This window comes from Ranitomeya variabilis, chromosome 1, assembly GCF_051348905.1.
Source record: "Ranitomeya variabilis isolate aRanVar5 chromosome 1, aRanVar5.hap1, whole genome shotgun sequence".
NCBI lineage: Eukaryota > Metazoa > Chordata > Amphibia > Anura > Dendrobatidae > Ranitomeya > Ranitomeya variabilis.
In genome coordinates, this window is record NC_135232.1 from 802,007,423 (window position 1) to 802,035,307 (window position 27,885).

At 42.1% G+C, this 27,885-nt stretch overlaps 1 protein-coding gene across 1 annotated transcript in view; it reads right to left on the bottom strand.

Annotated features, from left to right (window-relative positions):
* LOC143768793 (uncharacterized) overlaps positions 1-27,885 on the bottom strand; it is a 204,137-nt gene that overhangs the window by 118,656 nt on the left and 57,596 nt on the right. Inside the window, exons 5-7 of the mRNA XM_077257453.1 lie at positions 25,504-25,630; positions 14,207-14,404; positions 4,996-5,213 (exon numbers count right to left, since the gene is read on the bottom strand). Coding sequence (XP_077113568.1) covers positions 4,996-5,213; positions 14,207-14,404; positions 25,504-25,630 — 543 coding nt within the window. The remainder of the gene's footprint in view (positions 1-4,995; positions 5,214-14,206; positions 14,405-25,503; positions 25,631-27,885) is intronic.

Here is a 27,885-nt window from a genome sequence, read left to right on the forward strand (position 1 = left end):
CGCGATGCATTTTTTTCGAAGAAAATAGCATTTTTATCGCGAACAAACGCTTAGGAATTCAATCCGTAAGTGTACTGGTAAGTTTAATTAGTTCATAAAATATATGTATTTATATACACGTATAACAAAATGGCCACTTTAATGTGTTACCTATTTAGTTCAGCTAAAGGGATTGGGCAACTAGGCAATCTCAAACAAAAGAACAACCTGCACCCCATGCTGATGCATTTTACATGCATTGATATATTTGCGCTCAGTGTATCAATAAGGCACCAATTCATGAATAACCGGTATTTTTCATGCCGGTCTTGATGAGGAGGCGTGCTGGAGTCAGAGGTGCCTAATTCATTAAGATGCTATAACTTTTGATGAATCAGCCACATCTTAACCCCTTTCTGACATTGGACGTACTATCCCGTCGAGGTGGGGTGTGCCCGTATGACCACCGACGGGATAGTACGTCCAGCGCGATCGGCGGCGCTCACGAGGGGAGCACGGCCGATCGCGGCTGGGTGTCAGCTGACTATCGCAGCTGACATCCGGCACATGATCGCGGTGTGCCGGCAGTACAGGGAAGCATCATGCCGGGAGGGGTCTCCCTGCGGGCTTCCCTGAGACCCCCGGAGCAACGCGATGTGATCGCATTGCTGCGAGGGTCTCTTACCTCCTCCTCGCTGCAGGTGCCCGGATCCAAGATGGCCGCAGCATCCGGGTCCTGCAGGGAGGGAGGTGGCTTACCAAGTGCCTGCTCAGAGCAAGCGCTTGGTAAGCCTGCAGTGCTGTAAGTCAGATCGGTGATCTGACAGAGTGCTGGGCAAACTGTCATATCAGCGATCTGTGATGTCCCCCCTGGGACAAAGTAAAAAAGTAAAAAAAAAAATTTCCACATGTGTAAAAAAAAAATAAAAAAATTCCTAAATAAATAAAAAATATATATATTATTCCCATAAATACATTTCTTTATCTAAATAAAAAAAACAAAAACAATAAAAGTACACATATTTAGTATCGCCGCGTCCGTAACGACCCCACCTATAAAACGATATCACTAGTTAACCCCTTCAGTGAACACCGTAGGAAAAAAAAAAAAAGAGGCAAAAAACAACGCTTTATTATCATACCGCCGAACAAAAAGAGGAATAACACGCGATCAAAAAGACGGATATAAATAACCATGGTACCACTGAAAACGTCATCTTGTCCTGCAAAAAATGAGCTGCAATACAGCATTATCAAAGAAAAAATAAAAAAGTTATAGTCCTCAGAATAAAGCGATGCCAAAATAATTATTTATTCTATAAAATAGTTTTTATCGTATAAAAGCGCCAAAGCATAAAAAAATTATGTAAATGAGGTATCGCTGTAATCGTACTGACCCGAAGAATAAAACTGCTTTATCAATTTTACCAAACGTGGAACGGTATAAACGCCTCCCCCAAAAGAAATTCATGAATAGCTGTTTTTTTGTCATTCTGCCTCACAAAAATCGGAATAAAAAGCGATCAAAAACTGTCACGTGTCCGAAAATGGTACCAATAAAAACATCAACTCGTCCCGCAAAAAACAAGACCTCACATGACTCTGTGGACCAAAATATGGAAAAATTATAGCTCTCAAAATGTGGAGACGCAAAAACTTTTTTGCTATAAAAAGCGTCTTTTAGTGTGTGATAGCTGCCAAACATAAAAACCCACTATAAATAGTAAATCAAACCCTCGTTTATCATAAAAATCCGCTATAAAAAATGCTATAAAAGTAAATCAAACCCCCCTTCATCACCCCCTTAGTTAGGGAAAAATAATAAAATTAAAAAAATTTATTTATTTCCATTTTCCCATTAGGGTTAGGGCTAGGGTTAGGGCTAGGGTTAGGGTTAGGGCTAGGGCTCGGGTTAGGGCTAGGGTTAGGGCTAGGGCTAGGGTTAGGGCTAGGGTTAGGGCTAGGGTTAGGGTTAGGGCTAGGGTTAGGGCTAGGGTTAGGGCTAGGGTTGGAGCCAAAGTTAGGGTTAGGGTTGGGGCTAGGGTTAGGGTTGGGGCTAAAGTTAGGGTTAGGGTTTGGATTACATTTACGGTTGGGATTAGGGTTGGGATTAGAGTTAGGGGTGTGTCAGGGTTAGGGGTATGGTTAGGGTTACCATTGGGATTAGGGTTAGGGGTGTGTTTGGATTAGGGTTTTAGTTAGAATTGGGGAGTTTCCACTGTTTAGGCACATCAGGGGCTCTCCAAACGCGACATGGCGTCCGATCTCAATTCCAGCCAATTCTGCATTGAAAAAGTAAAACAGTGCTCCTTCCCTTCCGAGCTTTCCCGTGCGCCCAAACAGGGGTTTACCCCAACATATGGGGCATCAGTGTACTCGGGACAAATTAGAAAATAACTTTTGGGGTCCAAGTTCTCTGGTTACCCTTGGGAAAATATAAATTTGGGGGGCTAAAAATCATTTTTGTGGGAAAAAAAAGGATTTTTTATTTTCACGGCTCTGCGTTGTAAACTGTAGTGAAACACTTGGGGGTTCAAAGTTCTTACAACACATCTAGATAAGTTCCTTGGGAGGTCTAGTTTTCAATATGGGGTCACATGTGGGGGGTTTCTACTGTTTGGGTACATCAGGGGCTCTGCAAATGCAACGTGATGCCTGCAGACCAATCCATCTAAGTCTGCATTCCAAATGGCACTCCTTCCCTTCCGAGCGCTGCCATGCGCCCAAACAGTGGTTCCCTCCCACATATGGGGTATCAGCATACTCAGGACAAATTGGACAACAACTTTTGGGGTCCAATTTCTTCTGTTACCCTTGGGAAAATACAAAACTGGGGGCTAAAAAATCATTTTTGTGGAAAAGAAAATTTTTATTTTCACGGCTCTGCGTTATAAACTGTAGTGAAACACTTGGGGGTTCAAAGTTCTCACAACACATCTAGATAAGTTCCTTGGGAGGTCTAGTTTCCAATATGGGGTCACTTGTGGGGGGTTTCTACTGTTTGGGTACATCAGGGGCTCCGCAAATGCAACGTGACGCCTGCAAACCAATCCATCTAAGTCTGCATTCCAAATGGCGCTCCTTCCCTCCCGAGCTCTGCCATGCGCCCAAACAGTGGTTCCCCCCCACATATGGGGTATCAGCGTACTCAGGACAAATTGGACATCAACTTTTGTGGTCCAATTTATCCTGTTACCCTTGTGAAAATACAAAACTGGGGGCTAAAAAATCATTTTTGGGAAAAAAAAAAGAATTTTTATTTTCACGGCTCTGCTTTATAAACTGTAGTGAAACACTTGGGGGATCAAAGCTCTCAAAACACATCTAGATAAGTTCCTTAGGGGGTCTACTTTCCAAAATGGTGTCACTTGTGGGGGGTTTAATGTGTAGGCATATCAGGGGCTCTCCAAACGCAACATGGCGTTCCATCCCAATTCCAGTCAATTTTGCATTGAAAAGTCAAATGGCGCTCCTTCCCTTCCGAGCTCTGCGGTGCGCCCAAACAGTGGTTTACCCCAACATATGCGGTATCAGCGTACTCAGCACAAATTGTACAACAACTTTTGGGGTCCATTTTCTCCTGTTACCCTTGGTAAAATAAAACAAATTGGAGCTGAAATAAATTTTGTGTAAAAAAAATTTAAATGTTAATTCTTATTTAAACATTCCAAAAATTCCTGTGAAACACCTGAAGGGTTAATAAATTTCTTGAATGTGGTTTTGAACACCTTGAGGGGTGCAGTTTTTAGAATGGTGTCACACTTGGGTATTTTCTATCATATAGACCCCTCAAAATGACTTCAAATGAGATGTGGTCCCTAAAAAAAAATGGTGTTGTAAAAATGAGAAATTGCTGGTCAAATTTTAACCCTTATAACTCCCTAAAAAAAAAATGTTGGTTCCTAAATTGTGCTGATGGAGAGTAGACATGTGGGAAATGTTACCTATTAAGTATTTTGTGTGAAATATCTCTGTGATTTAAGGGCATAAAAATTCAGATTTGGAAAATTGCGAAATTTTCAAAATTTTCGCCAAATTTCCGTTTTTTTCACAAATAAACGCAAGTTATATCGAAGAAATTTTACCAATACCATGAAGTACAATATGTCACGAGAAAACAGTGTCAGAATCGCCAAGATCCGTTGAAGCGTTCCAGAGTTATAACCTCATAAAGGAACAGTGGTCAGAATTGTAAAAATTGGCCCGGTCATTAACATGCAAACCACCCTTGGGGGTAAAGGGATTAAAAGTGGTGTGTGACTCACCACAAATCTTACTCCAGTCAGTCAGAGTAAGCCTTCTGGTGTAAGGTACACCAAAGCTCATTATGAATTATATGCTGCAGCATCACGCCCCTGCTGTGACCCAACTTCACCCAAGCTGGACATAAATGGCATGAAAACGCCAAAGTCACAACATTTTTGCTCAACTCCGTGTTGTTTTGCGACTTTTCGAAGCATTTTACACCATCATTCTTGAATAATCTCTATGATGAATGGGAGCTTTAGTGTTTTCATACAGAAGTTGAAACATTGCTACAGTTGCATCTAGTGTATTTAATATTCTGGAAGCTAATTGGTCAGAAACATGCCATATTAAGACTGGGTTCACAGTCATACATCCATGTTTCTCCCCCACAAAACATGTACCCGTTGTTGTATATGGGTGTGCGCATGTCCATTTTTTTTAGACCTGGTTGTTAGTCAAAAAATAGAGACATCTTTTTTTTTATCAGAGCTATGTCTTTTTAAATGACTTTAAATTGTTTGATTGCCATCAACACATCATCCATGAACTCTGCATTATGTTAGACTATGAGAAATAGATGTCAGGCATCAAACACCGTCCAAGCCACTCTAGACCAGATGGAATATTACAGGAATACTATCAGTTACCACCAAACCACTATGCAAAAAATGTCATAAACTTAGATTTTGATGTATCTTTCTTTGGAAACAATGCGCTTTGCTTGAAAAGCAAATTATCTCACTTAACAGGCCAAAAAATATAAGATACCTTCTATTTAGCTTTTCAGAACTTCTCCATTTTCCTTTTTTCTTCATCATTTCAAACAGCAGCTCCTTTTGAGATGCTAAAATCTGTTTTTCTTTTTGTAGGCTTTCAACTTGGACATGAAGAGATTTGTTTTCACTCTCTGATCCTTTGACAGTGTTTTCTAGGGTGTGATTGTGCTGCTTCAATGCTGACACCTCAAGATGCAAACTCTCATTGATCTGTTTTTACAATGAAAATAAAGATATGTGATTTATATTTAATTATACTCGAGATCATATAATATATACAGGAACAGACCTTTAAACAGAAATGTGTGAATATCGTATTACAGAATTTCTATTATTATAGGTAGGGTCACTATGTCAAAGGATTTATGCCTGAACTTGTACTATGGCATAAAACAGTAGAGTATGGGCCAATAGTTCATTTCTTCGATTGCAACAAAAGAATCAGAGCTGGACTGACCTTGGCCCTCACCTCAGGACACTGGTACTGTTAATAACTGTGGCGGAGAAGAGAGCCATCGGCTCCCTGCTCCACCGCTCACTCTAGTGCAGCGCAGGGAATGTCAGGCAGTGCAATAACATCACTTATTTGCGTTCTGCCTGCATCAGGTAGGAGATAGCTGTTACACTGAAAGAGAACATTGACGAACAGATTTTTACCACTTATCGTGATAGCAGGGTGAGACGAGTTTTATTTTATTCATAGGCATTATTAAACCCTTCACAAACTTTGACGTATGGGCACATCATGGAGCTATGCCCTTGCGATCGCCGCTGGGAGCTCAGCTTAAAAAGAAAGAACCTATCACTAAAATCTGTATTATTCATTTTAAAAGCTGATGTAGTATTATTAATAATTTTACAAAAAAAAAATAAGCAATAGACATACCAAACCTGAGAAAAACTCTTCTTCATGCCAGGAGCCTGTCAGTCAGAGGAGCCGACTGAAGTTGAAGTCACCTCTAGGGGATTTCCCACTCTGCCCTACTCTGCTGACATCATTCTCCCATGATGCTTAGCACCAGGAGAAGTGAGTTATATGCTGTCAGGGTACATGGTCAGTAAACACTGTGGGTTGGACGCTGAGTACATCAGCAGCATCCAACCCGCAGGGTCCAGATGTTACAGCATAGTGGATGGGATTTCAAGAAATCCCATGTCCACTCTGCGTCCACCGACGCTCGCGGATCACCTGCGGAGACAGACATGCGGCTCGTCTTTTCAGACCCCAGCATGTCAATTTATCTTGCAGAGACTCAAGTATCCGCAAGATAAATGTCACCAGTACAATGTATTGGACGCGGTGATTCCACACGGATCAATGAACACATGCGGAATCACCTGCATTCAAAAGCCGGCAGCACTTTGGACGCAGCGGACATGTGCTGCGTCCAAAGTACTGCCAATTACTGTCCGTGTGCACCTACCCTAAGAGCTGCTATCTGTCCCCAGCGTGGGGCTGAGACTCTGAATCCCAGAACCCAGTCTTGCTCTGTAACAGTGGAGCAAGAAGTGTAATCAGCAGCCAGCTAATAAGTAGTGGGGGCACAGAAGAAGTGATGTCCTCTGCACAGGTCCACTCCACACAGTGTCTGTCTGTGTGCTGCTGCTTCCTCCCCTCCTCCACTGAACTCATGCAGTCTACAGGGAGCCAAAAACCGCAGGTATCTGGTGTAAATGCAGAAGAGGAGCAGGTGCTGTAAGGCTGCAGTATGTGTTATGTAGGAGCAGGACTTCTATGAAGGAGGCTGCAGTCCCTGCAAGATAGATGATCAATGAGTGAAGCAGAACAATGCAGAAGCTACCACCTCTGCTGTGAAAGTCCTTCTGTCCTGCACTAATTAATAGATGTGCACTTTCAGAATAGTATATACGCAAAGACATGTACATAGATTTTTTTTATTACATTTGCATTATTAGTATATATAAACACACATACATTCATCTATATATATATATATATATATATATATATATAATATGCATGTGCATGTTTCTCGTTATGTATAATCTCGATAAATGCAGAGTTAGCCATATTAATCTATGTATCCATAAATAAACATACACTGTACATTTATTTCTATGTGTACTATTTGTGGAATTTTTTAAAGAGGTTGCCCAGGATTTAACCCCTTCATGACACGACTATTTTCCGTGTTTTTTTGCTGTCAGCCTTTTTTTTCTAATTTTTACCTCCAAGAGCTATAACGTTTTTGTTTTTCCTTCCACATAGCCGTATGAGGGCTTGTTTTTTGCACGACGAGTTGTACATTTTAAATGATACCATCCATTTTATCTTGTGATGCACTGAAATCTGCCAAAAAATTTCAAGTGCGATGAAATTGCAAAGAAAATGCAATTCCACAATTGTTTCTTAGGTTATTTAATTACCATGTTTACTTTACGGTTAAATTGAACATATGATTCTCCAGGTCAGTACAAACTACACAGCTACCAAACATATATAGTTTTTTTTATTTAAGTGATGAAAAAATAATTTGGAAATTTTGTGAAAAAAAACACTAGCTTTTGCTGACATTTTCCGAGACCCGTAATGTTTTCAGTCTTCAGGATCTGGGGCTCTGTGATGGCTTAATTTTTGCGCACAGAAGTGAGGATTTTACTGATACCATTTTGGGGTACATACAATGTTTTGATCTCCTACTATGGCATTTTTTTTCAATGTTGCGGTGGCCAAAAAAGTGTAAATCTGGTGTTGTTGTTCTTTCTATTTACGTGTTTACTGTTCGGATTAATCTATTTTATATTTTGATAGATTAGACTTTTACAAACGCAGCAATACCAAATATGTGGATTTCTTGTTATTTTGTTTATCATGGGGCACAAAGGGGGTGATTTGTATTTTGTATTTTTTATTTCTAACATTTAAAAAAAAATTCCACTTTTTAAAGTATCTGTTAGCCCCCTGAGGGGACTTGAAGATGCGATCATCCGATCGCATGTACTATACATAGCACTGCAAAATCACGGTCTCCTATAAATGCTAGCTAAATGCTTGCTTTCACAGGAGAATCGTCATGACAAGCATTGAGGTCTTCAGCAGATCCCAGCTGTTACGAAAAAGCATCAGTGCCCCACAATTCATGTCACAGGCCTGCCGATAAATGCGTGGAATGACGTGCCCCCCCATGGCTGGTAGAGGAAGATGATGACTGAATAATTTGGCCATCATCTGCAGGGAAAGATGCAGGCTCGGCTTGCAAGCCTGCATCAAAGTCAAGGACTCGGAATAAGACTTAACTGTACATCATATGTCGGGAAGGAGTTAAAAAAATCTAGTAGCAGGAAAAGATATAAAATGATAATTAAAAAAAACAATACTCACCTGGAAAATCCCTGCCATTCTAGCATTGCTACTTGTTGTTCCGAGTAGCGCTCAGCACTGGACTCGTAGACTGATTTCCATGGAGAAATCCCTTTACAAGCCCAGTGCTGAACGGTCATCAGCGCTGCAGCAGTAAGTCAGTCTGCGCCCTGGCCGCCACTGTGAAATTGGTAATACTGTATTTGCTGAGTGCTTCTCACGTTCAGTTAGGGATACGTGGTGTTTACTGCACGGGGTACGCTGCACCACTCCCTAGGGCTAGGGACATACTGACTAATATATTGACTGCTAAGTGCTAATCAGAGGAATAAGCAGTGCGGCCCTCAGTTCCTTGCTCCAGGAGGCAGATCCGCTTATAACTTGGAGATACCACTTATTCCTGTCAGAGACACTCAGCATATGCAGTTTTAGAGCTCTCACAGTGCCGGCCAGGGTGTAGAGTGACTGTGAACTTGATGATAAACATTCAGCACTAAACTGGTAGAGAGATTCTGTTAGGACTAGCGGAACGCACCAAGTAATAGAGAGATTGATACAAGGTGCATTCGCAGCCCGGGGTCCACCGTGCAGAGATACCTGCTGCAAAGTAATGGCGGATGGACACTGAGCTCACATGTGGGTTAAACTTCACCCCGTGTGATATGAAAGTGAGCTCTGTTGCCTCACCTAGTCGTGCTGTACACAGAGAATAAAACCCTAACTGGGGTTGTGCTTGCTCTGGAACTCTTCTGTGCTAACTGCACACATGAAGGAACCAGATGCTAAGCCAAGGCTAAATTGCCCCCACTGACGCTAGCTCCCTGCCTGAGTGTACAGCCCCAAGGCTAAACAGACTCACACCACATATAGACTGAATGGTAGAGTATCCACTGGCAACAGCCAAACACAAATGATACTAGCGCATCGCCGTGCGGCCATGAGAACCTTTTATAGTTGTAGCTCTCCAGGACCTTCCTAGTGGACCAATAGGAGCTGCTACAGGATCTGAGCGTGTGATCCCCAACCTCCAATGAGAGGTCTTCCCTTGGGCATGCTCAGAAGGAGAAAAGCAGGACCCAGGAGCGCCTGCTCGCCGCCAAACAGTAATGGTTATAATTGCTGAACCTGGAAGGGCAGCAGTAACCAAACGTGCAGTATCTGTCCGAGCCAGGCGCTGGGACCGACATCTCCGCTGAGCAGGTTCCACTGTGGCTGGAAAAGAATGGGAGACCGCAGCGGACATGGTTCGAGATTCCCCCTGTGCAGTGGCAGGAACTCACACCTAACAGATTCCCTCAGGGAATCCCTCCACAAGCCCAGCACTGAGACGTCTTCAAGAGCGCAGCAGTCAGTCAGTTTGCGCCCTCACCAGCACTGTATGCCTATAAACTGTATATACTGAGCAATGCTCAGCCCTTGTTACATTGATCAGTGCTGGGCTGTAGCTGGAATCCATCTATCAGTCCAGTGCTGAGTGGTCATTGGAAGGGCAACAGCAGCTCCTGCAACGTTTCAGCTCAAAGTGTGCTTGAGAAAAGCTCACACTTTGAGCAAAAATGTCGCAGCAGCCCATATGGGCTAATCAATCACTCTATTTTTTCTAAAAAGAAGTGCTGTCTTCATCTTTTTTGTAATATATATATATATATATATATATATATATATATATATATATAGCAAAAATTAAGAGACCACCACATCAAAATCCTGATGTGATGAAAATGGCAGCCCGCCCGCTGCCATTAAAATACTCACCCAGCTCCCTCGATGCTTCCTCTCAGCGGGGTGGAGCCGCATATTCATCCCTGTAATGAGCGGCGCCACGTGACCGCTCACACAGGACAAGTTGCCAGCGCTGAGAGGAAGCATCGCGGGAACTGGGTGAGTATTTTAATGGCAGCGGGCGGGCGCACAGGGGGTTGGAGGCGGGATGTAACCAGGAACTTTATTTTAACCACAAAAAAAATTAAAAAACATTGATTTTTCATTCCTTCTCTCCAGCGAACGCTGCTGGGGAGAAGAAATGAATTCCTGCCGCACGTGTGCCACACTGATGTGCCGCATGAGCACACGGACACGGATAACTCCGGTACCGATTTTTCCGGTACCGGAATTATCTGGACGTGTGAGACTGGCCTTTAAAAGTTTGGAGGTATGCCATGCAACTTCGGTTACTGCTGTGACCCGCCAATTTTTTTATTAATAGGGAGGAGCAGGGGGCAATTAAAACTTTGGCTTTAGGGTTTTGTGATTTTTTTTTCTACGCCTGCAATACAAATATAAAAGTATAGGCATATAAAAGCATGAATATCCCTAATGTATTATGATATATACAGTTTGTGTTTTGTGTATATAAATATATATATATGCATATCAAACTCGCACCTTGTTAGCCATAAGGTCTCATATAACATAACATTTATATACTGTACACTGTCTGCGTTACTATAAATGTGAGCTGAGCTTTCATAAATGACCACTCTCATGTAAACTAATTTACAGGTTACCAAAGAGTAGGGGTGCTTTCATATTGCGTTCTGTGTCCCCATTGGGGCTAACGTCCGAAATCCCCTGCAAAACAGGTTCTGTAATGGTGACTGCAGAGGGAACGTGCACTCCGGACTGTATGTCTACAGGAGGCGGATACTCAGGCGTACACCGTTACGCTTTTGTGTCTGCCTCCTGTAGGTGTACAGTCTGGAAAATGATGCCATTGGGCGCACATTCACTCTGCCATCACCATTACAGTCTATGGCCCCATCGGCGCATGCGTCCAGATCCCATTTTGCAGTGGATATTGGACGTATGCCCCTACGGAGACACGGTATGCAATGTGAAAGCACCTTAAGCTGATATGGGTAATACATGCTGTGCTTTACTCTGTAGCCTCAGGCGCTGCCTAGCAGTCTGGGGACGTGTGTCATTAGAACACAGCACGCTGAACTGCCAATCCCAAAATGGCAGCTCCCATGAACTATGATTCTCTCAACATAATTTTTCTCTTCACAGATACTATGCTTTCACAGATGATTTATTCCATGTTTATTTTTACATACAGCCGCCTTACGATGATATATCTTAGTATGTGTGAGGGTGACAGATCCTCTTTAGTGCCAGGAATGATGACCACACTGACCCAGCTGCTTAACCCCCTAAATGCAGCGATCGATATCGATCACAACATTTAGGGGCTAGGAGAGGGTGAAAGCTCCCTCTCCCTTCTGATTAGCGCCCACAGAACGTCATCTGGAGGGCGGCAAGCATGTAGTACATACCAGAAGCATGGTAAGAGGCTTCTGTCAGTGTAACACTGACAGGAATAATGCATTATACTAACGATCAGAGTAATAAAAGTTAAAGTCCCATAGAGGGACTAAGTAAAAAAACAAAGTTAAGAAAAAATGTAAAAATATTTTTAATAAATGTCACAAAATAAATATGAAAAAATAAAAATAGTACTCTGCTAATATAGAGGTATATTTATAAAAAAAAATAAGTAAACAAACAAAGTTCACATACTTTGTATCGTTGAGTCCGGAATGACCCGACCTACAAAACTCTTATACTAGTTAACCCCGTCAGTCAATCCCATTAATAAAATAAATAAAACGTTACATAAGAATTTGCGCATTAGTATATATATATATATATGGTTTTAAGGACCCCTTTATCCATAACCCACTTTTTGTTCCTTTTTTTTTTTCTCTCTTCCCTTGTCTTTCTTTCCCTCTTTCTCTTATCCTATGTCTTTCTTCTGCATAATATAGAGAATACTTCCTTTCTTGAATACCTTGTTTTGTATGGTTACTGTTATTGTCTATCATGTTATGTTTGGCTTACTTACAAGATCCGTAATGTTTTCAGTTTTTGGTCGAAGGGGATGTGTGAGGGCTTATTTTTGGGTGCATATGATGTTTCCTCTTATTGCATTTTACTGCAGTGTTAAGGTGGCCACAAAAACATAATTCTGATGTTTTGATTTTTTTTTCATTATGCCGTTTACCGATCAGGCTAACTTATTTTATATTTTGATGGATGGGGCATTTACAAACACAGCGATACAAAATATGTTTTTTTTATTCTTTATTTTTAATAGAGGAAAAAGGAAGGGTGATTTGAACTTTTATATTTTTTCATATTTTGTAAAACTTTTTTTCACTTTCTACTGTACTTGTTAGTCCTCTTATGGAACTTGAACCTACGACATCCGATCGCTTGTATCATAGACAATAATATGACAGAAATGCTGTGTATAGTGAAAATCACAGTCTACTATGAACATCAGCTGTACAGACTGGCTTTCACAGGAGTACCATTGTGACAGGCACAGGGGTCTTCAGCAGACCCCTGGCTGTCATGATAACTCATGGGCACCTCGGGATCGCGTCACAGGCGCAATGATTGGTGTGTAGATTGACACCCCCCTGTCATTGCGCATTGATTGCTGCTGTCAGAGAATGAGATTTTCAATGCACAGTGACTATGTGCTCCCTCGCTGGCTATGAGAAGTGACACGTTGGCAAGTGAGCGCACTGTCAGTGCGCATTGTAACAAAAGAACCTGGAGAGCAGGAAAAGCAAAGACCAGTTCCGCCCCCGAAATAGATGTCAGTTTCACAGCTCTCTGTGCTCATCGGGTTCTCTCCTTACAACGAGCACTGATGGTGCGCTATCTGCCAGCTTGTCACTTTTCCTCAGAGCCGGTAAAAAAGTATACTGTCACTGTGCATTGAAAAGGATATCACACAGACACAAGGGAACTTGTACTGAGCATAAATTTGAACTGAGAAATGATGCATGCTCAGTAGAGCAGGGACTAGCCATGCCCCCGGAATGGACATCACTGATGTTGTTTTATTTCAGGGTGGGGACAGAGGCTACATATTACATTAAATAGATAGATTTTTAGGATTAAATCAATGTTAGTTTTGGACCACCCCTTTAAGGCCCTTAGAACTAACTGAGTCCATCTTAAAGATACATTGGGCTTCCTTTTGCAATATGTTTTTATCACAATCACTATTTCTGACTGATCGTCTTATCACTTCAATGACACAAAAAGAGATATCCAATATACTACCCCCATGAACCAAATGTACCGTAAATATCTGGATAAAAGAGTGTATCTTTTATGCAAAGTGCTTTCTATATGCTAACCTTTCCTCTCCCTCAACTTACGCTTTGTTTTTCCAGTATGGTTCAATAGACAGGTACATATATGCCACCCCTTTTGTACAGGGTCTGATTACCAGTGGCAGTATGATTTACAGCTTTTTATCATCTTTAAAACAAGCAGTAAATTATATCGTTTGGATTAGTTGCTACATATACAATACATACAATACATAGCTACAATAAGCCCTGTCATATCATACAGTATATATTAGCAGTAGCAGCTAGTAAACAAACTTAATTCTGGTCAATATTGAGTTAGAAAATTAATATAAAACAATAATAATAAAATAAGCAGAATTATGTTTGGCCTGCTCGTTTGGCCCTCCATACCAGTCACAGTCCCTTAATTGCCCATCATACACTCTAAACGTCTTCAAGAATGTACTGTTTGACCCATACACCAATCACAAGGACAGATCATTTGAGGATTAGACTATGGAATACATGGTAGATTAGAGTATAACCTTTGGCCCACCATACACACTTTCATTATAGAAACACATCCCAGTGTGCAGTGATAATTTGTGTTCTCTTATTCTCCCCAAAACAAAAAAGCATCAATTTAATAACCTTGTTTCAATAAGATGATTAAGTAATATATGTGATCAGTTTCATAAATATGTAATTAGAAGCTATCGGAAGCATTTCTTCAATAATATTATAATAAATTAATAATATTATAATAAAACCGGACAGGTAATACTAACATTTCTATTGGCAGCTATTTGAGACTGGAGCTTGACACATTCCTTTTCGAATTCCTTGGATGTAACTTTGGCTTGATGGAGTCCAGAATGAAGTGATACAATCTGTAGTTCCAGGATATCTCTTTCTCGCTGTGCATTGCTGCACTTGGCCTCCATTAATTCTGCGTGTTGTTTCAGTCCTTCATGTATTTCTAATTCCTGTAATCAGATTGTCGGGGCACTATAGTGTTTAATAGTCTACTAAAACACACAAATAACTATTTACGAAAAAAAAATTAATGTTCAGTTTATGTAAATATTATTAAAGCAAGAAATGTTCCTTTAGGGGTTTGTCCATTTCTGAACAACCCAAGTTTAATCAACTCAGCACCCCATATGACATAAAACCATTGGATACTCATCTACTGTAGCAACGTCATTCAAGCAATGTCGGCGGCGCTGTTCCCGTAGTATGACGTGACTTGTCATATACAGGCTGCCGCCATAAACTGGCAACAGCATGTAATACAAATGATGTATACCAGCAGAGCATTACCTGCCAGACTGCATTGTGATAACTGAGTTTGGTGGCAGAAGGATAATGTTGTGGGGTTGCTTTTTAAGGGTTGTCCTAGTTAATTCCAGTTAAGGGAAATTTTAAGGGTAATACCAAGATATTTTGGACAACTGTACGCATCCATCTTTTTAAGAACAGTTTGAGGAAAGTTCATTTCAGTTGCAGCATGACTGTCCCAGTGCAAAAAAGCAAAGTCCATAAAGGCAAGGTGGGGTGAGATTGCTGTAAAAGAAATTGATTAGCCACATAGAACCCTGACCTCAACCCTATCGAACGCCCTTAGGGTTCACTAATCTGGAGGAATAGACAAAAATCCCCACAGACACTCCAATATATTGTAGAAAACCTTCCCAGAGAGTGGAAGCAGGTTTAGCTGCAATGGAGGATCAACTCTACATTAATTTAGAACTAGGTGACATAAAAGTTTCTATAGGCGTAATGTGTAAGTTTCCCAATACTTCTGTCCATATATTGTATATACTATGTGAGCAATGATAAAAGGGAAATTACAATCTAATTTATAATGGGCAACAGATGTTCTATGCATAACAATTTGTCTTCAGAACTATTTTCTTCAGCGGGCACCAGAAACCCAGTTTAAAGCTATTCCTGCACATGCAGATTTTCATTAAAAAAGCACTCCTCTTCCCATCAAAATTTTTATCCTCTTAATATATTGCAGTCATCATATTATATAGCGCTGTGTATTTATAATTGCTTATTTTATCCTTCTACCTAGTCACCTACTTTCTTTTCCATTAGGTCTATGACATCACATGATTAAAAACTGACTATCCAAATCCTTCTAAGTTCTGTGTAGACACAGGAAGCCAGTTTTCCCTGTATGAATTTCCCTTGTGAGCAAAAGTCCCTGACAGGGGAAAGAGGAAGCAGCTGAGTCAGGAGTTGGAAAGGGGAATAATAAATGCAGGGAATAGAGAATTTTTGTTTCTACATAGATCTGAGAAAAGAGAAGAATTAGCTGGGTAGAAAGGCAAAATGAGCAATTGTAAGTACACAGTACTGTATAATATGATTATTGCAATATATTAAACTCTGATGGGAGAAGGAGGAAGACGGAAAACATAACTTGACTACAAGGGTTATACCTAAAACTACTTCACTAGCTCTGTTTTAGTGGAAAAGACTAATCATTCTCTGTAACTTCGTAACTTTCACAGCTTTCTGAAGGGTCTCACTATCTGTAAGAAACAACTGCTAACCTGTCACTTTTGCTTCAATTGCTTATGTATTTTATATTTTGCAGTGCAAAATACCAACTTTTTCAATGCAAATTAAATGTAATTCTATAGACTATTTTTTTTAAATTAAATTTGAAAATGTTCTGAAGTGTATTAAAAAAGTTATAAAAGTTATGGTTTTATTTATAGTCAGTCTATAAGTTGTCCAGACTTATGTCCAGACTCAGATTGATTATTCGTCACGTTAGATGCTGAAGACTACAAAAAAGAAGAATAAATCATAAAAGGCTGAGTCTACAATTCTCGATGACCCTGTCCATCATTAAGCACAAAAGAACATTGTCATTATTTGCTGAAAGGAGAAGCAATAAATCCAAAGTCAAAAGTTCAAGACTTTTTTGATAGGCTGGTGTCATTGAAATTCAAGAACTATAATTCATTGTTAACTATAATTCATTGTTGACTACATTACATTTTTCATTTGCTGTTTCAAAATGAAGGCTTGATAATAATTAAATGTGGTAACCGGCAGGATAATCTCAGTACCACAGGTCTGTTTATCAAAATATTTTTTCTCATAAATTAGTTAAAATCCAATCAATAACTACCGTAATTTTTTTGTACCCTCATAGTCTAAAACTCTACAAACCTAGAATTTTATTACACTTGTGCCCAATGGCTGGCTGGCACTTTTTAGCCTGGGGGAGCAAACAAAAAACAGTGGCCCTCTATTTGTGGTGGCCCACTTTTGGCCTCTTAGAGGTAAGAGGCTAGTACATACATATGGGAACAGAACAGAGCTTGCTGCATATATATGAGAGCAGAACCAAGCTTAGTACAGACATATGGGAGCAGAACCGAGCTTACTAAAGAGATATGAGAGTAGAACCAAGCTTTCTACAGAGATAAGGAAGCAGAACCGAGCTTACTACAGAGATATGGGAGCAGAACAGAGCTTACTGCAGAAATATGAGAGTAGAACCCAGCTTAGTACAGAGATATGGGAACAGAACCGAGCTTACTACAGAGATATGGGAGCAGAACAGAGCTTACTACAGAGATATGGGAGCAGAACAGAGCTTCCTACAGAGATAAGGGAGCAGAATCAAGCTTAGTACAGAGATATTGGAACATAACCAAGCTTACTACAGAGATATGGAAGCGGAACAGAGCTTACTAAAGAGATATGGGAGCAGAACAGAGCTTACTACAGAGATAAGGGAGCAGAACCGAGCTTAGTACAGAGATATTGGAGCAGATCCAAGCTTACTACAGAGATATGGGAGCAGATCCGAGCTTAGAACAGAGATACGGGAGCAGAACCGCGCTTACTACAGAAATACGGGAGCAGAACCGAGCATGCTACAGAGATAAGGGAGCAGAACCGAGCTTACTACAGAGATATGGGAGCAGAACCAAGCTTACTACAGAGATATGGGAGCAGAACTGAGCTTACTACAGAGATTTGGGAGCAGAACAGAGCTTACTAGACAGATATGGGAGCAGAACTGAGCTTACTACAGAGATAAGGGGAAGAACCGAGCTTACTACAGAGATAAGGGAGCAGAACCGAGCTTACTACAGACAAAAGGGAGCAGAACCGAGCTTACTACAGAGATATGGGAGCAAAATCGAGCTTACTACAGAGAGACTACTAATGCGCTGTGATGTTCACTCATCCTGGTGTGGCCAGTGTCCTCAACCCAAAGTCCCTGTTCCTTTTATGGCCAGTCCTGAACCCAAAGTCACTGATCTTTGTGCAGCAATTCCTGAACCGAAGTCCCTAGTCCTTGTGTGGCCAGTCCTGAACCCAAAGTCCCTAGTCCGTGTGCAGCCAGTATTAGTATCCAAGACCCATGTGTCAGAATGGGTGCCTATCCAAGTATTCCGTATATCCGGAATCAGTCCTGTCTGAGACTCTGTGTCAGTAACCGTTCTGCAGAGGATCCAGAACCTAGTAGTCTGAATGGAGCTCAAGTTCGTATCTGTGTCTGTGTACCTGACCCACGAGGTCAGCAGCTGCAGTACCGGGGACTGCCTACGAGTGGTACCTGGTGGCTACCTGAAGCTCAAGCCTGACTCCATCATCAGGTGCCCCATTGAACACCAGATAAGCCCGGCACAGTGGGTCCACGAACCACATCCAAAATATGTTTTTTTGGTCTCCACAACATTGAATTAAAATGCAATAACGGGCGATCCAAAGGTTGTATCTCTACCAAAATTGTATCATTAAAAACGTCAGCTCGGCACGCAAAAAGTAAGCCCTTACTCAACCTGAGATCACGAAAAATGGAGATGCTACGGGTACCGGAAAATGGTGTAATTTTTTGTTTTGTAGCAAACTTTGGAATTTTTTTTTCACCATTTAAATAAAAAAGAACCTATACATGTTTGGTGTCTATGAACTCGTAATAACCTGGAGAATCATAATGGCAGGTCAGTTTTAGCACTTAGTGAACATGGTAAAAAAAAAAAACTGTGGGATTGCACTTTTTTAGCAATTTCACTGCACTTAGAATTTTTTCCCTTTTTCCAGTACACGATATGTTAAAACCAATGATGTCGTTCAAAAGTACAACTGGTCGCGCAACAAAAAAGCCCTCACATGGCCATTTTGACCAAAATTTAAAAAGTTACAACTCTGGGAATAAGGGGAGCAAAAAATGAAAATGCAAAAACAAAAATACCTCTGGTCGTTAAGGGTTTAAATAGCACGTGAGTGCCGGGACCTTCCATTTTCGTATGTTCAATGTTTACATCTGGCGAATAGCTAATTGTTGGGGGTTTCCGGTGTTAGACCTCCACCGATCTGATGCTATCCTGAGGAAAGTCAATATCATGTAACTAGAGGACCGCTTTTGTTAGGGCTAGCGGAACGCACCGGGTAATTATAGACGTTTATTATAATTGGTGCGTTCGCCGCCCGGGGTCCACCGTGCAGGAGGAACCTGCTGCTAGCTAATGGTGGCACTGTTTGGTGGTATAGACTAGCTCTGTTACTTCACAGAGTAGCCGTGAAAGGAAAGCACTGCGCCCTGTTAGCCTCACAGGAGCACAAGCTTACTGCCGAACTGATAGCAGTCAGTGGTTATGCATACACGCAATCTCCTCACTGGAGGAGCCGGTATTCTAGGGGCTTATTTCAGCCGGGTCCCTGTATACATTCATACAATCTCCTCACCGAAATACACTCACACATAACCACACTGGCGCAAAGCACATACTTGGATTGATACTAGCGCATGCGAACCTTTTATAGCTGCAGCAAGTACAGGGCCTTCCCAGAAGGACCAATGAGAGGCTGCCACAGAGCCTGAGCAACTTCAGGACCTTCCTGGAGGACCAATGGGTTCTGCTGCAGTATCTGAGCATGTGACCCTCGATCTTCAATGAGAAATCTTACCCTGGGCATGCTCAGAAGGGAAAAAGTAGGACTTAGTCCCAAAAGCATCTGCTCGCTGCTGCCCAGCACTGGCTCTGCACAGAGTCAGACTGAGCGAGATGCTGGGACCGACGTCTCCGCTGAGCAGGCTCCACTGCGGCAGGAGAAGAATGGGAGACTGCAGCGGAGATGGCCCGAGATTCCCCCTGTGCAGAGGCGGGAACTCGACCCCTAACACCCTTAGCACATTTATAGTATACATACAGTGGGTAAAACATTTATAGTATACATACAGTGGGTAAAATAAGTACTTAACACGTCACCAATTTTCTAAGTAAATATATTTCTAAAGGTGCTATCGACATGAAATTCTAACCAAAAGTTGGTAGCAACTTATGCTATCCACACAGGCAAAAAAAAAGTAAACCATAGATGTCCATAATGAGAAATGACAGAGAAAAAGTATCGAATACATGAAAAAAGAGAGGTGCAAAAAGCCATGGAAAATTATGACACTAGCTCTATCAATAATTTGAAAGCAATCCTGCCACTTTGTGGAAAATAAAAGGAGTCTCATTGCAAGGTGCAACACAAGAAAATTGTGATGGGTAGTGAGCTGTCTCAAGAACTTTGCAACCTTATTGTTGCAAACCATACTGATGGCATTGGTTACATGAGAACTTCTAAGCTACTGAAGGTTCCAGAGAACACAATTGGAGCCACAATCTGGAAGTGGAAAGAACATAATTTCACTGTAAATCGGCCATGACCAGGTGCTCCCCGCAACATTTCAGACAGAGGAGTGAAAATAATTATCAAAAGAGTTGTCCAAAAACCACCAGTAGAGAGCTACAGAAAGATCTGGAATTAGCAGGTGCAATTGTTTCAAAGAAAATTATAAGCATGTTCAAGTGCGTTTAAAATTTGCTCAACAACATTTAGACAAGCTTGTGAAATACTGGGAGAATATGGTCTAGTCAGATGAAACAAAATTGAACGCTTTGGATGCCCTAATACACACCATGTTTGGAGGCCAAAAGGCACTGCATATCACCCCATAAACACCATACCAACAGCGTATCTTGGAGATGGAAACACCATGGTGTGGGGCTGTTTTTCAGCATATGGCACTGGCAAACTTCATATAACTGAAGGAAGGATGAATGGACAAATGTACTGAGACATTCTTGATAAAAATCTGCTGCCATCTGTCAGAATGATGATGATGAAATGAGGGTGGACATTTCAGCAAGACAATGATCCCAAACACACAGCCAAGGAAGCTCTCAATTGGTTTCAGAGAAAGAAAATAAAAATGCTAGAATGGACAAGCTAATCAACTGACTTGAATCCAATAGAACATTTATGGAAGTAAATTTCAGACTTCATAGAAGGAGCCCAGGATTTGAAGAGTGTTTGTGTGAAAAATGGGCCAAAATCACACCTGAGCAATGCAAGCAACTAGTTTCTCCATACAGGAGGCGTCTGCAAGCTGTCATCACCAACAAAAGCTTTTTAAGTTATTAACCTCTTTCTGCCATCGGATGTACTATCCCATCCATGTGACCTGGGACTTAATTCCCATGGACAGGATAGTACGTCATACGCGATCACGGCTGGGTATCTGCTGATTATCACAGCTGACATCTGGCACTATGTGCCAGGAGGAGTCACTGACCACTCCCGGCACATCATTAATCCCCGGAACACTGCGATCAAACATGATAGCAGTGTTCCGGTGGCATAGGGAAGCATCGCGCAGGGAGGGGGCTCCCAGCGTGCTTCCCTGAGACCCTCAGAACAACACGATGTGATCGCGTTGTTCCGAGGGTCTCCTCTGTTATCCTCCCTGCAGGCCCTAGATCCAAGATGGCTGCGGGGGTCCTTCCGGGTCCTGCAGGGAGGTGGCTTGCAAGCGCCTGAGGAGCAAGCCTCCTGCACTACCTGTCAGATCGCTGATCTGACACAATGCTGTGCTAAGTGTCAGATCAGCGATATATAGTTATGTCCCACCCTGGGATAATGTAAAAAAGTTTTAAAAAAATTACACTCTGTAAAAATATATTTTTTTAAATTCCTAAATAAAGAAAAAAATTAAAATAAATATTGTTCCAATAAATACATTTCTTTATGTAAATAAATAAAACAACAAAAGTACACATATTTAGTATTGCCGCATCCGTAACAACCCGACCTATAAAACCGTCCCACTAGTTAACCCCTTCAGTGAACACTGTAAAAAAAAAACGAGGCAAAAAACAATGCTTTATCATCATACCGCCAAACAAAAAGTGGAATAACACGCGATCAAAAAGACGGCTATAAACAAACATGGTACCGCTGAAAACACCATCTTGTCCCACAAAAACAAGCCGCCATACAGCGTCATCAGCAAAAAAAAAAAAGTTATAGATACCAGAATAAAGCAATGCACAAATAATTATTATTTTTTATATAAAATTCGGTAGTTTCTACTGTATAAAAGCGCCAAAACATAAAAAAATAAAAAATGAGGCATCACTGTAATTGTACTAACTGCAATAAAACTGCTTTATCAATTTTACCAAATGCGGAACGGTATAAATGCCCCCCCCCCCAAAAAAAAAAAAAGAAATTCATGAATTGCTGGTTTTTGTTCATTCTGCCTAACAAAAATCAGATTAAAAAAAGATCAAAAAATGTTATGTGCCCGAAAATGGAACGAATAAAAATGTCAACTCCTCCCGCAAAAAACAAGACCTCACATGACTCTGTGGACCAAAATATGGAAAAATTATAGCTCTCAAAATGTGGCGACGCAAAAACTATTTTTTGCAATAAAAAGCGTCTTTTAGTGTGTGATAGCTGCCAAACATAAAAACCCACTATAAATAGTAAATCAAACCCTCGTTTATCACCCCCTTAGTTAAGGAAAAATAATAAAATAAAGTATTTATTTCCATTTTCCCATTAGGGTTAGGGCTAAAGTTAGGGTTAGGGCTAAAGTTAGGGTTAGGGTTGCGGCTAAAGTTAGGGTTACGGTTGGTGCTAAAGTTAGGGTTAGGGTTGGGGCTAAAGTTAGGGTTAGGGTTGGGGCTAGACTTGGGGTTAGGGTTTGGATTATGTTTACGGTTGGGTTAGGTGTGTGTCAGGGTTAGGGGTGTGGTTAGGGTTATGGTTGTGATTAGGGTTAGGGGTGTGTTGGGGTTAGGGCTGTGTTGGGGTTGGGATTAGGGGTGTACTCGGGTTAGGGGTGTGGTTAGGGTTATGGTTGGGATTAGGGTTAGGGGTGTGTTGGGGTTAGGTGTGTGTTGAAGTTAGGAGTGTGGATAGGGCTGGGATTAGGGTTAGAGGGTGAGGGGGTTAGGGTTGGAGTTAGAATTGGGGTTTTTCCACTGATTAGGCACATCAAGGGCTATGCAAAAGCAAAGTGACACCCGCAGACCATTCCATCAAAGTCTTCATTCCAAAACGCCACTTCTTCCCTTCTGAGCCCAGACATACGCCCAAACAGTGGTTTACCCCCACATATGGGGTATCAGCATACTCGGGACAAATTGGATAACAACTTTTGTGGTCCAATTTCTCCTGTTACCCGTGGAAAAATAAAAATTTTGGGGTTAAAAAATCATTTTTGTGGGAAAAAAATGATTTTTTATTTTTACGGCTCTGCGTTATAAACTTTAGTGAAACACTTGGGGGTTTAAAGTTCACACAACACATCTAGATAAGTTCCTTGGGGGGTCTAGTTTCCAATATGCGGTCTCTTGTGGGGGGTTTCTACTGTTTAGGTACCCCAGGGGCTCTGCAAATGCAACATGACTCCCGCAGACCATTCCATCAAAGTCTGCATTCCAAAACACCACTTCTTCCCTTCCGAACCCCAATGTGCGCCCAGACAGTGGTTTACCCCTACATATGGGGTATCGGCGTACTCAGGAAAAATTGGACAACAACTTTAGGGGTCCAATTTCTCCTGTTACCCTTGGGGAAAAAAATTGGGGGGCAAAAAAAAATCATTTTTGTGTGAAAAAAATGATTTTTTATTTTCACTGCTTGCGTTGTAATAAAATTTAGTGAAACACTTGGGGGTTCAAAGTTCTCTCAACACATCTAGATAAGTTCCTTGGGTGGTCTAGTTTCCAAAATGGGGTCACTTGTGGGGGGTTTCTACTGTTTAGGCACATTAGGGGCTCTGCAAATGCAACGTGACGCCCGCAGACCATTCCATCAAAGTCTGCATTCCAAAGCGCCCCTTCTTCCCTTCCGAGCCCCGACGTGTGCCCAAACAGTAGTTTTCTCCCACATATAGGGTATCAGCGTACTCAGGACAAATTGAACAACAACTTTTGGGGTCCAATTTCTCCTGTTACCCTGAAAATACAAAACTGGGGGCTAAAAAATAATTTTTGTGGAAAAAAAAAGATTTTTTATCTTCACGGCTCTGCATTATAAACTTTAGTGAAACACTTGGGGGCTCAAAGTTCTCACAACACATCTAGATAAGTTCCATTGGGGGTCTAGTTTCCAATATGAGGTCACTTGTGGGGGGTTTCTACTGCTTAGGTACCTCAGGGGCTCTGCAAACGCAACGTGACGCCGGCAGATTATTCCATTAATGTCTGCATTCCAAAATGGCGCTCCTTCCGAGCTTTGCCATGCACCCAAACAGTGGTTCCCCCCCACATATGGGGTATCAGCGTACTCACCCTTGGGAAAATAAAAAATGGGGGGGAATCATTTTTGTGGAAAAAATAATTATTTTTTAATTTCATGGCTCTATATTATAAACTTTAGTGAAACAATTGGAGTTTCAAAGTGCACACTCCACATCTAGATAAGTTCCTTAGTTGGGCTAGTTTCCAAAATGGTGCAACTTGTGGGGGGTTTCAATGTTTAGGCACATCAGGGGCTCTCCAAACATGACATGGTGTCTGATTTCAATTCCAGCCAATTCTGCGTTGAAAAAGTCAAACGGTGCTCCTTCGCTTCCGAGCTCTGCCATGCACCCAAACAATGGTTTACCCCCACATATGGGGTATCAGCGTACTCAGGAGAAATTGGATGCCAAAAGTTGTACAATTTGTCCTATTACCCATGGTAAAATAAAACAAATTGGATCTGAAGTAATTTTTTTGTGAAAAAAAAGTTAAATGTTCATTTTTTTAAACATTCCAAAAATTCCTGTGAAGCACCTGAAAGGTTATTAAACTTCTTAAATGTGGTTTAGAGCACCTTGAGGGGTGCAGTTTTTAGGCTATGTGCACACTTTGCGGATTCCACTGCGGATCCGCAGCAGATTTGACCGCTGCGGATCCGCAGGAGTTTCCCATGAGTTTACAGTACAATGTAAACCTATGGGAAAAAAAACGCTGTGCACATGCTGCGGAAAAAAATGCGCGGAAACGCAGCGGATTACATTCCGCAGCATGTCACTTCTTTTCTGCAGATTTTCACCTGCTCCAATAGGAAACTGCAGATGAAAATCCACAGAAGAAACCGCAGTAAAAAACGCGATAAATCCGCAGTAAAAACCGCAACGGGTTTTCACTGCGGATTTTGGAATTCCGCTGCGGAAAATTCCACAGTGGAATCCGCAAAGTGTGCACATAGCCTCAGAATGGTGTAAAAAAAAAATGGTGTTGTAAAAATGAGAAATCGCTGGTCAACTTTTAACCCCTATAACTCCCTAACGAAAAAAAAGTTGGTTCCAAAATTGTGCTGGTGTAAAGTAGACATGTGGGAAATGTTACTTATTAAGTATTTTGTGTAACATATCTCTGTGATTTAAGGGCATGAAAATTCAAAGTTGGAAAATTGCGAAATTTTCTAAATTTTTCACCAAATTCCCATTTTTTTTCACAAATAAATGCAAGTAATATCAAAGAAAAGTTACCACTATCATGAAGTACAATATGTCATAAGAAAACACTGTCAGAATCACCAGGATACGTTGAAGCGTTCCAGAGTTATAACCTCATAAAGGGACAGTGGTCAGAGTTGTAAAAATTGGCCCGGTCATTAACGTGCAAACCACCCTTGGGGGTAAAGGGCTTAAATATCCTTGTTCAATAGTTTTTCTCTGTGTCATTTTTCATTATTAAACATAGCTTAATTTCAAGTCAAAAGTTTCAATATTAGTAATGGAATATTAGAATAATTCATTGCAACATACCTCAGCTTCGTCCACTTTTCGGGCCTCACATACATTCTTAGTGCAATCAGTATTGTTTGCCCAAATTGAGTCATAGTTTCTCATTTTCTCTTTAAAATTGGAAATTTCCCTTTCCAAAGCATTAATCCTATAAATATGACAAAATCATTAATAAGCATGCCCATCAGTAAATGTAATTTATTGTTACCAGGGAGATGTAAAAAATAATCCTTTGGTTTAATTTAATTTATTTAATTCAGTGTTAGTTGCAAGAAAAGTGAAATATCTAATAGTGGTAACCAAGCTTGTGCATTGACTAATGCCAAAATATTGACTAAAACTTCATGCATTATATAAATCTTTTTTCCATGTTTTTTTTTTATCCTGGGTGCAAGACGGGCCCTTCAGTAGTGGCTGGGTAATCTGGGGTGAATAATGGGCAGCCACCTCACAGATATTTGGTTGGTTAGTAAGTTGTTGTTTTATTAGAACTGCACCTGTGATGGAGAAGTATTCGGCTCTATTTCTCAGCATGGAGGATACCAAGAGAAGGCCAATGTAGAAGTCCATAGATGCTGTTGCTGGCCAAGGAAACATAGTGCAGCAGATGAAAGACATATCATGCTTCTCTTCTATATTGGAATATGTCCAGCAGTGCCATTTAGGGTTGAGCGACTTTCATTTTTTTAAGATCGAGTCGGGTTTTGTGAAACCCGACTTTGTCCAGAGTCGAGTCGAGTGCAGTCGGCCGATTATCGCTAAAAGTCGGGGATCGACCGAAACACGAAACCCAATGCAAGTCAATGGGGAAGCATAGTCGGCAGTGAGTGGAGGCCAGGAAAACACCTACAGTGCCCATTTTAATGCCAAAAACATCCATTCTTGTTTCTGAAGCTTGTCAATCTTAATTAACTTTATAATAATAGTTGGGCATTGGAAATTGGGGGTCATTTGGCAAAAGTTGTGGGTGGTAGGGCTGGTTCAAGGTTTTAGTGGGCCCAGGAAACGTGGACTACGTCACGGCAGTGGAGCAGTGAGAGGTAAGTATGTCAAGTTTGCAAGTGCTGTGATCCTAAGCAAGCAGGGGGGGCCCACTCGTTGGCATTGGCACTGGCACAGGGCCCCTCAAAGTACAGCGGTGTGTTTGCACGGCGGGGGCGCCTCCCACCAGCAGCGACACTTTTGCGTACTCTGAGGGGCCCTGTGCCAGTGACGTCACCAACGAGTATGCCCCCCCCACCTGATGAAGGAACCTGCACTTTCATCTGCACCTTCCTCTTTGTCCCTGTGTAAGGTGGTATAACATGCGGGAAGGGGAACCTTACTTTCAGCAGGGTCAGATTCTGGATGTGTAGAGTGCAAGGGGAATGTAGTGGTCTAGGTCAATGTACCAGCAGACTCATCTAGCAGTGGCTGGGCAATGGGCAGGATGAAGAGGAAACACAGATATAGGGCCAAAGAATAAAGTAGGCTAAATGCAGTTCAAAATTGGTAACAGGACTAAACAGGCGGCTGTCATGCTCGCGCCCAGACTGGTTGGCGTGGGCGTGCGGGGGAGTGGCCCCACTGGACCACAGACCAAACCTCCCTGGAAGGGGCGTAACTAAGTAGCGTCCTAGGTGTTCGCTGGAGCCTCTGATGGTGAGGTCAGACTTGTGCAATACCAGGTACCACTCCAGGGTGGAGTCTGGTTGTGGCTGCTGATCCCACCGGGGAACGGAACATAGACAAGCAAGCGGGCACGGCTGGCACATAGGCAGGCAGACGGGTACAACAGGAACACTGTCAGGCAGGTGGGCACGGCTGGCTCTCTGGAAAGGCAGGCGGGCACGGCTGGCTCTCTGGCAGGACTGGTGGACAAGACTGGTACACTGGAAGAACCGGTAGGGACCGGTCTGCAGGCAGGTATGTAGAACGGGTAAGAACCTGTTCAGACACGAGGACCTAGGAATAAGTAGATAAAGACCGCAAGAGCGGATGCAGAGCGAAAGCACAGGAGCTAGAGCCAAGAACAGAAATGCAGGAGGCGGAGCCAAGAGCAGGAGGCGGAGCCAAGTGCAAAACCGCAGGAGGCGGAGCCAAGAGCTGGAGGCGGAGCCAAGTGCAGACAGGCAGGAGGCGGAGCCAAAGAGCTGGAGGGGGAGCCAAGTGCAGACAGGCAGGAAGCGGAGCCAAGAGCTGGCGGCGGAGCCAAGTGCAAAACCGCAGGAGGCGGAGCCAAGAGCTGGAGGCGGAGCCAAGTGCAGACAGGCAGGAGGCGGAGCCAAGAGCTGGAGGCGGAGCCAAGTGCAGACAGGCAGGAGGCGGAGCCAAGAGCTGGCGGCGGAGCCAAGTGCAGGAAAAGTAGAACCGCAAGGAGCGGAGCCAGGTAGAACCGCAAGGAGCGGAGCCAGGTAGAACCGC